The sequence below is a fragment of the Mustela lutreola genome, chromosome 12 (genome assembly GCF_030435805.1).
Source record: "Mustela lutreola isolate mMusLut2 chromosome 12, mMusLut2.pri, whole genome shotgun sequence".
Lineage (NCBI taxonomy): Eukaryota > Metazoa > Chordata > Mammalia > Carnivora > Mustelidae > Mustela > Mustela lutreola.
Genome location: NC_081301.1, coordinates 49,095,598 through 49,109,026, shown reverse-complemented (window position 1 = coordinate 49,109,026; position 13,429 = coordinate 49,095,598). Strand labels below are relative to the sequence as shown.

At 43.2% G+C, this 13,429-nt stretch overlaps 1 protein-coding gene and 1 long non-coding RNA gene across 6 annotated transcripts in view; one reads left to right on the top strand and one right to left on the bottom strand.

Moving 5' to 3' along the window:
- Window positions 1-7,728, bottom strand: part of SLC24A2 (solute carrier family 24 member 2) — a 247,518-nt gene extending 239,790 nt beyond the window's left edge. The window contains exons 1-2 of one of the 4 annotated variants that reach the window (XM_059143371.1): window positions 7,541-7,728; window positions 4,601-5,685 (exon numbers count right to left, since the gene is read on the bottom strand). In XM_059143371.1, the coding sequence (XP_058999354.1) occupies window positions 4,601-5,530 (930 nt within the window). In that variant the 5' untranslated portion in view covers window positions 5,531-5,685; window positions 7,541-7,728. The remainder of the gene's footprint in view (window positions 1-4,600; window positions 5,686-7,540) is intronic. The other 3 variants (XM_059143373.1, XM_059143370.1, XM_059143372.1) reach the window with 3 other exon arrangements.
- An 85-nt stretch (window positions 7,729-7,813) lies between these two features.
- Window positions 7,814-13,429, top strand: part of LOC131813152 (uncharacterized) — a 54,696-nt gene continuing 49,080 nt past the window's right edge. Inside the window, exons 1-2 of one of the 2 annotated variants that reach the window (XR_009346638.1) lie at window positions 7,814-7,941; window positions 10,187-10,367. This is a non-coding gene — a long non-coding RNA (uncharacterized LOC131813152). The remainder of the gene's footprint in view (window positions 7,942-10,186; window positions 10,368-13,429) is intronic. The other variant, XR_009346637.1, reaches the window with a different exon arrangement.

Here is a 13,429-nt window from a genome sequence, read left to right as displayed (position 1 = left end):
AAGCAAGGATGAAAAGCCAAATGTAATCTGACTTCTGTATATGAAAATCTGCTGGGCTTTCTGGGTCTGTTGAAATGCCCGTTCACTCTCCAAATCACCTGCAATAACCAAAGCATTTGCTTTTAGTGTAAGTAGAAGGAAAGGAAGCAAGGAAAAGAGTGCCATGCTGTATTCCTAGATAAATATACTACATTCTCAGACATCTAGTCAGTTAAGATTTTTCTAAAAGATTTTATTTATTTATTTGAGAGAGAGAGACAGTGGGAGAGAGCATGAGAGGGGAGAAGGTCAGAGGGAGAAGCAGACTCCCCACAGAGCTGGGAGCCTGATGTGGGACTTGACCCCAGGACTCCGGGATCATGACCTGAGCCCAAGGCAGTTGCTTAACTAACTGAGCCACCCAGACGCTCCCAAGTAAGAATTTTAATGCCTAAATTTTCTTTCTTGTGACAAGGACAGAGATTTCCAAATCTGCTAAGTAATACTATACATTTATTTATTATAAAGATAATCTTACCTTACCTTCCTTGAAGTTTGTACATGAAGTTCCTAATTCATTTACTAGGAAAGGAAACAAAAGGTTGAATATCTAGAATCGGCCATACCATAAGCAACCTTGGACCTACACACGTGGATTGATAAGATTATTTGTGGTGTAGCACCTTATAAGAGTGACTCCATTTTGTGAGGAATATTTATAGTATTGTTCCAGTTTTGTTTTTCTCATGAACATTAATAACAATCTGAACCACAAAAACTCTATTTACAAACAACTTTTCAGGAATATACAAACTGAATAAAGCAAAGCACACCTAAACTACTAACTAGCCTACCCTTCCACGATCCAGCTTTAAGCGCCTTTATTTAGACTGTCCCCTTCATTAGAACTGGGCTGACTTGCTGTCAGATTATAATGCCAAATCTCAGGAGAAGTTAAATACCATGGACAGCTGCTTTCTAGGCCAATGACAGCCTAGCACAGCAACAGATCAAGGGACCAGAAGCACCGTAAAATGCTCTGGATGTCCTGAGATTCTGCAGCTTCACATCCTGCGGGATTCCGAGTTATTCCTGACCAATTTGGAGAGGTTTTTAGAAGAGAGGCCCAATCATTTATAAATAAGAATACCTTAAAACAAAAATCTCTGCTCAGCATTGGTATTTCTCAATCCCGGTTCACGGCTTACTTATTTCAAGCAAAAGTCTACACAATAAAATTTCAGGACAATAAATGCATTTGGAGGTTTCCTTAGAGTTTATAATACCTGGCCTGCATGTATTCACTCTATGTGAATGAGGGCTTATAAATATCATACTGTGACAAACAGTCTCTGCCCCAAAGGGAGACAATGACCTGCTTAACTCAGTGATTCACTGGCATGAATTCCAGTTTTTTAAAAAATGTGAAATTCTTGAATTTAAAAGAATGTATTTTAGTGGTGCCTGGGAGGCTCAGTCGGTTGAGCGTCGGACTCTTGTTTTCAGCTTAGGTCATGGTCTCAGGGTCGTGGGATGGAGCCCCACAGCAGGCTCCGTGCTCAGCAGGGAGTCTGCTTGAGATTCTCTCTTTCCCTCTCCTCTGCCCCTCCCCCCACTCACATTCACGTTCTCTCTCTCTCAACTAAATAAATAAATCTTAAAAAAATAATTTATCTTGACTCACTTTTAAGAACAGATTATAATAGTAATAACAAATAAAAACCACACACAGGGTGTAAAAATTAAATGAGATGAGAAACTATTACTGTAACTATGAAGAAATATGCCAGTTCCTAATTGCCCCATGACATAGATCCTCAATAATGGAACCAAATTAGAGTTTTCAACTTGCCTCTGAAGCAAATAGTTCCCAAAACAGTTCACTGCCAAGAGCGCAGCAGAGCTGATGATTTTTTAGCAAGAACCGCTGATGATATATGTAAGATCATCTAAAATATGTTTCCTCTAGTTTCCCAAACTCTCATGCTCCATAGTTGTACAAAGACAACCACAAAAAACATGCTATTTTGCTTCCTAAATTCTTCTACAGCTCATTCCTCTCCATGAAGACTTCACTGAGAGCTGCATTTGGGTTAGGGTCTCTTAGCTGTATGGTTTGATGATATCAGAAGCACTGGCTTCTGTAGGGTGGTGGGATATGTCTTCAGAAATCAACTCTACAGATTAGAGAACTAGATGGCTACACTCAAAGACTCATCCCTCTTTGGGACAGCTTATGTTCAGTGTTTGGGCAGCAAAACCTCCATGAGATTCTGAAATCAAGCATATGATAAAGACTAACAGCTGAAACAAAAAAATTTTTTTTCTAACGACACTTCAAAATGAAATTGGCAAGGTGAAATTTCCTAAAGGAAATCTCCTATCATTATGCACTGCTCCCCCTAAGAAATGTATTCTAGCATTTTTGAGGAACACCAAACAAGACATAGCTATGTTTTAAAAAATTCTATTCTCATGATAATTTATAGCTCAATGTAGTTATTGAATGCCAAAATAAATAATAACAATTAAAAGGAATAAATTAAAGCTACTTAGTGCTAATAAGGTAAATACTATAGTCAACATAGTTTGGGGGAAAAATTAAAAAACAGGAGAAATAGACATGAATCCAATCTACTTCCTTTTTAAACTAGGTAAACCCAGAATTTCTAAATTTAAAAACTGTACAATATTAAGCATAGCACTGAATTATGGATTTGCATAACAACTGCTAAGGATTGTCAGCCTAAGCTGCTGACTTTCAAGTACAAAAATGACATAAGAGTCACCTACTGTATAGGTAAAGATCCTGCCAGAGCTCCTTTAATGCATGGTTTATAATTGATTAAATATTTCCTGTAAACTGTATTTAAAAACTTATTTCCAACGTGCAGAACCAGCTCCTCCTCAAATCAGAATATAAAATCCCCCTGCATTCTAAATATACCTTTGGATTGCTCTGTAAATTCCTTTATCAATTATCTAAATATACCTTTGGATTGCTCTGTAAATTCCTTTATAACTGTTGTCAGTATAACCTTCAGCAGAACCTGTGATTTACTGAAGTTCCACTGTTGTGAAACAAAACAAAAATATACTGAGCTCTCGAAAAGACTTTTTACCCTTGATGTGTATTTGTAAGACGACAAATTGTTTCCTTTACTCTAAACAAATATGCCCTTCCCTTGGCAATTATTAAGTACTCTAATTGAAATAAACACAAAGATTATTAATGTGAACTTCTCAAACTAGCAATCAGGCTTGAGGGATCATCCATTTGGTTACAAAATTAGAGCAGGAAGAGGGGTCCAATGATGCCCGTAAGGATATATATTCGGTTCTAACATCTGAATGCTTACGTGCCATGTCTACTGCTAAATAACTTTTTGGTTTTTTTTTTTTTTTTTTTTTTTTGCTACAGTTTCTAACAAACAACCATATGCTGAGTGAAATGTCAGAAAAAATATAGTAGAAAACATTTTTCTTTTACACATAATAAATAGTATTATTGGCATTTTGGTTTTTTGGGTTTTTTGTTTGTTTGTTTTTGTTTTTTGCTTCCATGTCATGGTTGCTACAAAAACGATGGGTGGTCATCCAATCTGAACATAAAGGAATTATGCTAAGTTAATATCTTTTTTTTTTTTGATAAAATATCTCACCCTCCACTCAACATCTGTTTTTTGCATACATGAGATTTCCCCCAGATGCTCGTATGAAAAATCTGCATATGTATTTTGGTTTTCTGTTTAAAATCACATTCAGAGACAACATTCCAATGTTAGGATATAAATCAGAACTTCATTATATACTTAACCCAAGATTTTTTGGTGTTGTTTATCCATTATTTTTAAAAATTGGTTTACCTTTTTGCAGAGCAATCATTCGCAGCCCTATACCAATGTGCTCACCATCTAAAGTGGAAGGATGGCCACTCTTAGCATGAAACTCCCTCAAATCCTGTAAAATTATTTTGCATCATATTTATCACGGCATGCAAAGTGGGCCATCAAGCCATAGAGGCAGACAGCAGGGCTTGGCAATGACTCCCTCTCATGGATCTCCATCAGCTCCTCGTCAAGCGGTCTGAAGAACATTGCGTGGATTAAGAAAAATGGCTGTGACCATTTCCAATGACCAGTCCTTTTGGGACCTGCTGCTCACTTAAAGGTACAGCTCTGATGACACAAGCAAACTTTCTTCCTTAAACGTCTTTAAAAAGAGGGTTCTTGATCATTGTCACACACCTACTTAAAAAAAAAAAAAACCTGCAACTTGCTGAGTTACACACACACACACACACTCCTGTGAAAATTAAATTGCTGACAAAATCATTATGCCTACTTCCAGAAGCAAATAACTGTTGAGTCCACTCTGGGATACTTACGCAACCTGTACTCATCAATGCTTGACTCGGAAGCCAGGAGCTTGGGAATTCAGGAGACATCCACCAGAATATCCCCAAATTATGTTTCCCACTGCCCCGTCAGTCTGGCTATCACAGAACTGCAGAAAGCAATGTGTTACCCACGTTAGCCCCGAACCCCATCCCATTAAGAAAGTGGTAGATCCCAAATACATAATCATCCAGAACATTAAATAAACAATGACCACCACCAACCTTCGCTTGGGCCTCTGGAGCTGTCACCTTGACGACTTTATTGCGGTTTATCATTTGCTTCACCCATCTTTCTACTTGGACGTTGAATTTCATGAAAACCACATAGCCAAAGTAAGCTGTCAAAAGAAGCAAGCTTTCCCACCACATGATAACATTATCCAGGAAAAATATGATCAGCATGATCAAGTCAATGATGTAGAAGGACACATCCCGAAAGAGCGGCCACCATGTCAGGTTTAAGATTTCTCTAGAAAACAGAGCACACATGCCAATCACAAAGAGGATATTGAACACCGCTGAGCCCACGATTGTGCCTATGCCAACATTGCTGTGAGCAATAAATACCCCTATGAGAGATGTGAAAAGTTCAGGGGCAGAGCCCCCTGCGGCCATAAAGGTGGCTCCGGCCACATCATCAGATATGCCCAATTTCTCAGTGATGACAGTCAAAGAGGGAACAAAGAACTCATCACAGACAATGGCTAAGGCTATGAACATGTAGATCATTCCAATGACATGCAGAATGATGGCGCCTCTTCTTCGTTCCTCGAGGGAAAAGATGTCTCTTGGGTAGTCTCCTTGGGCATGATCTGTAGCATTCTCAGATGTGTCTTCCTGAGAAAGAGGGGGCTGTGGAGTATAATCCAGGATCTCATCATTTAAATCTAAGAGAGTTCTCTGACGGTAACCGTGTATGGCGCTAGAGCCACTTGCCCCCACCGCCTCTTCTGTGCTCCGGGTCTCCGTCTCAGAAAAGGCACTGATTGAAAATGAGACAGTGCTAATGGCGACTAGGCCCATGAGAAGGCCCAAGATTCGAATTAACTTCAGTTTTTTCCTGACATTATAATGTCTCCTGCAGCCAGAGAGTGACTTCTCCAAACACCATTTCTCCAGGAAAGGGATGGCAGTGCTTTGGTGCAGTTCCATCGTTGGTCTTCTGGTGGATGTGGTGGTCTTCCGATGGTAGACTCAACCAGATGGCTCTCTCATACTTCTCTTCACTTTACAGTCAACAGTGCTTGTGGGGCCCTTCCACAATCAGGGGTTCTTATGTTTCATGGGAAATATTTTCGACATTTATGCTTAAAGAAAAATTAAAACAACGATAAGTAAATGACAAAATCATAAGTCTTTTCCACAAAAAGAATTTCACGGGTATGATAAAGTCCCATCCTGGGTTTGACCTTGGGTAAGTTAGTTCACTTCACTGTGCCTCTGTTTCCCCATCCCAGAAATAAGAACAATTATAGCATCTGCCACCAAGGACTGCTTTGAAGAGGAAACATTTAGAATAAGATGTGGCACCTAGTAAGCACTTATAGCAATCATGTATTTATATACTCAAACATATTGGTAAGCCCCATGTCCATTAGACTATGTAGAAGTGTGTGTTAAATATATATTTAAAAAAAACTTGCAGATGAAAATCTATCAGTTTATCCCACCTTTAATCATGTAACAAATAACTGCCCAGTGATAAAAGATACCACTTCTTTTAGAACTACCTAAGTATTTGACAACCAATAATTACTCATTGCGTTTTCTTTCAACCCAATTATATAATTCCAGTTAAAGGCACAATTTTCTGATTTAAACTGTCATTTGAAAGCACTGAGTGCCGGAGGAGTCAGCACCCTTTTTCTATACACATAAAGATCTCAGCGTCTTATTTTTCATGAAAAGCTTCTCCTATGTCTGATGCAGGAAAATAGTCCTTTAAAAAATTTAAGTTTACAAAAGAATGTTCTGGTGACATGGACGTCTTCCCTAAACATCCAGATATTGTTTTCAGCTAAAGCTTGTTTTTAAAAACAACCTTTAGTCATATGTAAATTAGACAGCATAGTAAATCAAACAACTCCTAACAAGTAGGTTATTTCTGGAGACTCAATGTGTATTTCATAGACAATAAGCAAGCTGCAGCAACACCTCTGTCCACAACATCTGACAAAAAGAGCCCTGACACCGACTCTTCTAGTAGGCTAGAATTTCAAGCAGTTTTCATTCTCTATCCCACAGAGATAGGTAAAACTAGATATCTAGACACGACAGTGGATATTCTGAAGGCTCCTATTTAAATTTTTCTTTAAAAACACGGTTGTTGTTTTTTACATTAACGATTTCATTTTAGAGGCTCGCAGAGATCATCTCAGGTGTAAAATAAGCTAATTAAACACACGCCAGTTAAACACCGAGATTAGCTGGAGCTCAGGTTTGCAGAGCAGAGCAAGAACACAAGTCAAACCAGGCTAAGATGCTGCTACCCATCAGAGATTCTTGGCTGGCTGCAGATGTCGACGCTTAGCACCAAAGATTAAGCGACTCACAGCGCTCCGGGGATTGTCACAATGCCTGGCCAGGGCTACAGGCAGGGACAGATTCAACTCCCAGGGCGCAGGGTCAGCTCCATCGAGCCTGCTCCCCATGTAAACCCGCCGCTTCGCTCCAGGGGAGCTGCCCCTGCTGGAGAAGTGCACCCCCAGACTCGCCCCAACTTTGCTTTGTGAGGTCCCAAACTTTCCCTGGTGGGTTAATAGGAAAATAAAACTAAAGGACAGACGCCCCACTAGCAAGCGAAGACGCAGCTTGGGAAGGCGCTTGGCCCGCATCTCCCTGAATCGTTTATGGGTGGTTTGGGGAAGGGGAGCTTTCCTCCGGGGCGTCTACTCCGACGGCAGGCCCTGCCCCGCCGCGCCCCCCACCTCGGAGACGGAAGCCAGGGCTGTCGGGGTAGAAGAAGCTGGGGGCTCCAAACCGCGTCCCTGAGCGGAGAGAGTTAACTAATTCCTTGCTGGGGCCTGGGGTACCCACGTCCACCGCGGAGCCACCTGTGAGGCTGTGGTGCAGCGGCGGGATGCGCGCCACAGGCTCCGGGGACAACGACCGCTGCGGCCACCAAGCCTGGAGGCTGGCGGGGACTCGGCCGCCCGCACTTACCGGGATCCACCAGGAGGACGCGCACGCGGCGGGGCCCGAGCGCGGCCCTCCACTCGGGTCCGCCGCTTTCTCTGGCCCTCCGCCTCCCTGCTCCGAGGCCCGGTCTCGGGCTCCGGCTGTCGCCCGCCGCCGCTCTGGCCGGCCGGGGCTGGGCTCGGGAGGAGACTGAGCCGCCGCCAGCCCCGCGCGCCGCCTCCGGTGCTGCCCGGCCTCCGCCGGCCCCTCCCTCTTGTCTCTGCGCTGGGAGCGTGGCCGCAGCGTGCTCAGCTCCCGCGCCCTCTGCTCCACGCCTCCTGGGCGCAGAGGCTACGCCGGCAGCCGTCTCTTAGGAGATTTCTCCGCAGTGGGGACGGGGGTCAGGATTTGCAGGCGAGCAAGGACAGAGAGGAGAAATCGAACAGGTCGGTGACGCGCCTGATTCCCAAAGCCTGAAAGTGCTGCCAACTTTGGGGTTTAGCTGTGTTGGGCCCCTCCTCTCCCAATTATCTGCAAAAAGTGACAGCAGTCACATATTTCTTTAGGAGGCTGTGTAATGTGTAATGGTGGAAGAGACGTTCTGTGAAAAGGCATAAAGGCCTGCAGGGCTGTGTGTTCCGGCCCAGGGGTCTTGAAATCTCAGGTTTGGAAGGTAGGGAGATGGAAAGCATGGAAAGATCTTGAATCTTGCAGGCTGACCTTTCATTTAATGGGTGAGGAAACTGAGCCCTAAGACATGGTGTCATTTTGAGTCACAGGGCTCAAATGTTGGCTTCCGGACTCCCAGCCCAGTGCTCTTTCTTGCCCTGTTTGGAAAGCAAGATTTCCTGGACCACAAGAAATTGAGTCCGTCTTTTGGGGGACTAGAGAAAAGAATCTGGCCTAAAGAGGGGAAGAAGATGAGACACACAGGTTACCTTCAGAAGCCATTTTTAGCCAGCCCTGTGGCCAAGACCAAAACTGTCCAGAGGTACCCACCAGGAAAATCTTTGGGGCTTTCAGCTCCCTGTTTTCCACTTTCTTCACCCTCTACCCTCCTATTTTTTTTTATCTTAGAGAGGGTTTCATGTCTTCCTGGGGCTGGGGGAATGTCCTCATTCATGTCCAGAAAGCTCCTTACCTCTGATTTTGAGGAAAACTCTATACTCAGATTTCTAATACTTTTTCTTGATAAATCAAGAGAAGCCTTGGAGGGGCGCCTGGGTGGCTCAGTGGGTTAAGCCACTGCCTTCGGCTCGGGTCATGATCTCAGGGTCCTGGGATGGAGTCCCGCATCGGACTCTCTGCTCAGTGGGGAGCCTGCTTCCCTCTCTCTCTCTCTGCCTGCCTCTCCGTCTACTTGTGATTTCTCTCTGTCAAATAAATAAATAAAATCTTTAAAAAAAAAAATTCTTAAGAGAAGCCTTGGAAAGGGACAAATCCCCTTTTCTCCCATCAAGACCAGGCATTTAAGACTACTGTCTTATTAAGGACTTAGGTGCTATTTTGGAAGTCACAGGCTGAACATTTTTAATCTTTACTTTTTATTTTGGAAATTTCAGACATATTTAAATGTAAGAGAATAGTGTAAGGAAACTCCAGGGGGGCAATTATCAACCCATGGCCAATCTTGTTTCATCTATACCTCTTTTTCCTATGCCATCATTTTATTTTTTATTTATTTGTATTTATTTATTTTTTAAAAAGATTTTATTTACTTATTTGACAGAGAGATCACAAGTAGACAGAGAGGCAGGCAGAGAGAGAGGGGGAAGCAGGCTCCCTGCTCAGCAGAGAGCCCGATGCCAGACTCCATCCCAATGAGACCATGACCTGGGCTGAAGGCAGAGGCTTACCCCACTGAGCTACCCAGGCACCCCATTCCTTTGCCATCATTTTAAAGCAAATCCCAGACATTTTGTCAATAAATATTTACAGAAAACAGGGTAGCTACCAATCACTACCAGGGTTGTGATTGGTAAGAATCAGAGCTAAAAGGACCTAAGAATCAGTTAAAATAGGTTCCCACCAGGCAAGGATGGGTCATTTTGAACACCCAAATTCATAATAATTGTAATTATTTCAGACACATCCAATATGATTATATCTGTAAGTTCCCAATAATTCTAAAGCAACTTAGTTGATTGGTCACTGTTGAGGATTAAAAGGGAATGAATGTATTGCTTTGAAGCTCTTAAAAAAAAAAAAAAACAACCATGCATTTATTTTGCCTTTTCTAAATACAAAACGGATTTCAGGGTAACCAATTAGGCTATACTTTTACTCTGCCTTTGTCTTTATTTTCCTGGCCCCAAAATCCTAATATTTTTCTGATGCACTGGCTACATGGGGTGCGGTGGGGGAGGGGCTGGATCTTCTACTCGAGGTTCTGCTTAAGAGAAGAAAATTGTAATATATTTTTTAGGGATATTCTTATAACTATAAAGAACCAACTTTTTATTTTTTAGATACCTGCATAAGTACAAACATTAGCTGGTATCGTATTTACCCTTTAATTAACTATGATTTCTTTGAACATAGAGTTTATAGGAGTCATTGGTAATTACCAGTTAAGAATGTTGAGCTCTTTTTTGTAATTCGGGAAGAGAGCCTTTCAAATATCAGCAATGAATTTTAAAAAGCACGGGATCCTCCTTCAGCTAATGTCTCTTTAATATAAAATTGCGAAAGGGAGAAAAGATCCTGGTTCCAGTTCAAGATGGAGACCTAAGAGGATCCTGAACTCCCCTCCTCCGCGAAAGCATGAAATCCACAGCTACCTGAGGAACAACTTCCTCTGAAAACAAAACAAAACAAAACCAGAAACAAAAACAAAACCCGAAACATCGTCTGAGAGACTCCTATTTGTCAGGTAGGAGAGGCTGGGACACAGTCTGGCCGGGAACCCCACCCTGGGTGGGAGGACCACCTTGGGGAAGGAACTCAAAACTCAGACCTTCTCTTTGCGGGGCTCAGGGGGTTTGAACCCCCTATCAAGGCACCCCTCCTTTAAAGACCTGTACCTGAGCAAAAAGCACCCCCCAACATTTAGCTTCGAAAACCAATGGGGGTCTACCCACGAGCCCCACAAGGCTGTGAGGACCTGAGAAGCCCTCTTCAAGGGCTCGCTCCGACTCCGCCGCCCCAGGGCCCAGGACAAAAACCCTGGTTGAGGGGCGCTGGGATTTCGTGTGGGGGAGCCCCCACTTGCGTATCCCGGAGCTTCGCCCTGAGTGTCAGGCCTCCTGTCGGACACATCTGTGGGAGGACTACGGGGATGCTGTCCTGGGTGGGAGCCTGGCAGGCGCCCTCTTTCGCTTTCCTTCATGGGTCCACTGCCCGTGGGTGGTGGCGGCTCCAGCGCCATCTTTTTTGTGTTCCTGTGTCTGTTTCTAACTCTAGACTTTTCCTGCTTTCTTTTCTGTTTCCTGGCTGAGGGCCGAGTCTGCATGCTCCCTCTGCCTGGGTCTAGCCGGTGGGCTCCATGTTTATGCCCCTGCTCGGCTCTGCTCCACAGCCCCGGTATCTTCTGGAGGGGTGATGGACACACCGCTGGTGCCCTAGTTTTTTCTGTGGTGCTCTGCTCTGCTGCTGCCTCCAGGGGAGGCCCCCTTGATTGGCTGGTGTGGTGGCTGGAGGTGGGGGTGGCCTTGTATTCCTGGATCCCACAGGCCTGGAACAACCATACAGCTAGTTCTTGGCGGTTGTGTGCCCCCACCACACCCCCAACTCCAGGACACTGCACAGACAGCAGCCTGAAACACAGAGTCAGTCTTTCTGTGGAAGAGGCCCCTTTGCTTGTTCTGGAGCTTTGGCCAGAATTTAGCATACATGTAAGGGTCTAGACCTGAGCATACAATCTCTGTACACTCTGCCTTGCTACAGCTACCAGGTATCTCCTATAGAGGCTTATACACTTGTCCCCAGTCCCGATTTTTGCGAGGGCTGCCAAGCAACATATCTAGCCCTGGTGGAGCTTACCCTTGTGGTCCTATAGGACTGTATATATTTGCATACTTTAAAAGCTGGTACCCGAGGGTCTGGCTTCTAATCAGCCTGTGTCTAGGGGCTGAGATCTCCACTCCGGGACACTGACAGGTCTTAGCACTCCCTGAACTACAGTTACAAATAAAATAGGCTGCTTGGACAATCACAAAGGTTTAGAGACAAGGAAGAGCTAGGACAGGGTTGAAAAATAAAGTTCATCTCTTATATGAAGCCACTCGTTCAAGACTGGAAGAGGTGGCTGTTTCATCTAATGCCTAGAGACCAAGACAGAAGGTCAGGGAGAATGAAGAAGCGGAGGAATGGGTTCCAAACAAAAGAACAAGATAAAAGCCTCAGAGAAGAACCTTAATGAAAACTGCCAAAGGGCTATGAGTTAACAATTTACTAATCACTCATATCATTTAGATAGAATCATAGAAACAAGATGGCATGGTGTATGATAGGATTGGTGAGTTCCCCTTGCTTCCACCCAAAATGACATCCCCAGTTAGCACTATGCCTACAATTTCACCTTTAAAAATTTATTGCTTTTGACTTTTTATATCTTTTCCATAATAAATTGAGGAGTTTAAAAACGTAAATGGCTCTAAAGTTATAATAAGCAACTTTAGGTTGTTTTTTACTTGATATTCAGTCTAAGGGATAAAAGCTCTAGTAAATTTTCACCAGGGTAAAGTGGAAGAGAGATAGCTGAGCCAGGAAGTTGTGGGCAACCCAGAGACGACATGAAATACTCACTTTTTACTTTGTCAGTTTAACCACCTCTTTTTTTCATTCTTTCCCCAACACACAACCTTCTTCCTTTCTTTTATTACAATTCCACGCTTTCTGTTACTAATATCTGCAGGGAGTCAGGGCATAGAGGAAGGATTCCATGGGCCAAAAGCAGTAATTCTCATTCTTGACTCTCATTTGATATCAGCATCAATGGAGGGATATTTCTAAAAGACTCCTGACAATGATCCTCTTCTTTCCTTCTTCCTTGGAGCTTCTTGAAGACAAGAATCAGTATCCTACATTTTCCAGCATCTAACACAGCGCTTGGCATTTGTTCAGCTCCTATCTGCGGCATGAATTAATGAGTTGATGGCAAACGCATTTACTCAAAAGAGAATGAATCCATCAGGCAGGTTCTGCCGCAGTAACAAAGAGCTCAAAACTCACAGTGGCTAGAACTAAGGTTTTTGCTTCTTATTTATACCACCTGTTCTTTGTGCATTTTGCCATGTCATGCTCACTCCTGACTCCAAGCTGGTCACTATGTGGAACATTGCCAGTTGCCACTAGAGAAAAAAGATGCATGGCAGATCTTGCACTTGATTTTAAAGCTTGAGCTGGGAAGTGACTCATTACTGTTGTTCAGATATCACTGGCCAAAGCAAAGCACCTGGCAATACTTTCAAGGGAGCAAGAAGGTACAGTTGCACCAAGTGCTTGAGAAAGAAGGGAAAAATTTGGTGGCTGGCACTAATGACTACCCCAGTGGAGAAGAGGAACAAACAAAGGGAACGAACATATGTTGCGTAGCTGTCCTGAACAAGCTTTTTCATTTATCTCTTCAATATCATGACTTTTATCACTGTTGTTCCCATTTTACAGATGAAGAAACTGAGGCTCAGTGAGGCTAAGTAGCTTGCCCAATGTTAAATGACTCTCATTTTCCCAATATTGGTTCCAGTGTCTAAGTTCTTTCTACTAGTCCTCATTTTGCATGACATATTTTAGTCCCTGTCTAAGAGTTAGTTGCATTTTTCCTGTTGTGATCATATCCCTAGGTGACACCTATGGGTTTTTTCTACCACCAGCTGGTCTATAATCTAGGATAACTTTCTACTTCCTAAGAAGATCTGTTTTGCTTATTTAAAAATCACAGGTGTAAATACCAAAATAAAATCCTGATGTTCTCTGAAAAATGTTCTCCTTTGG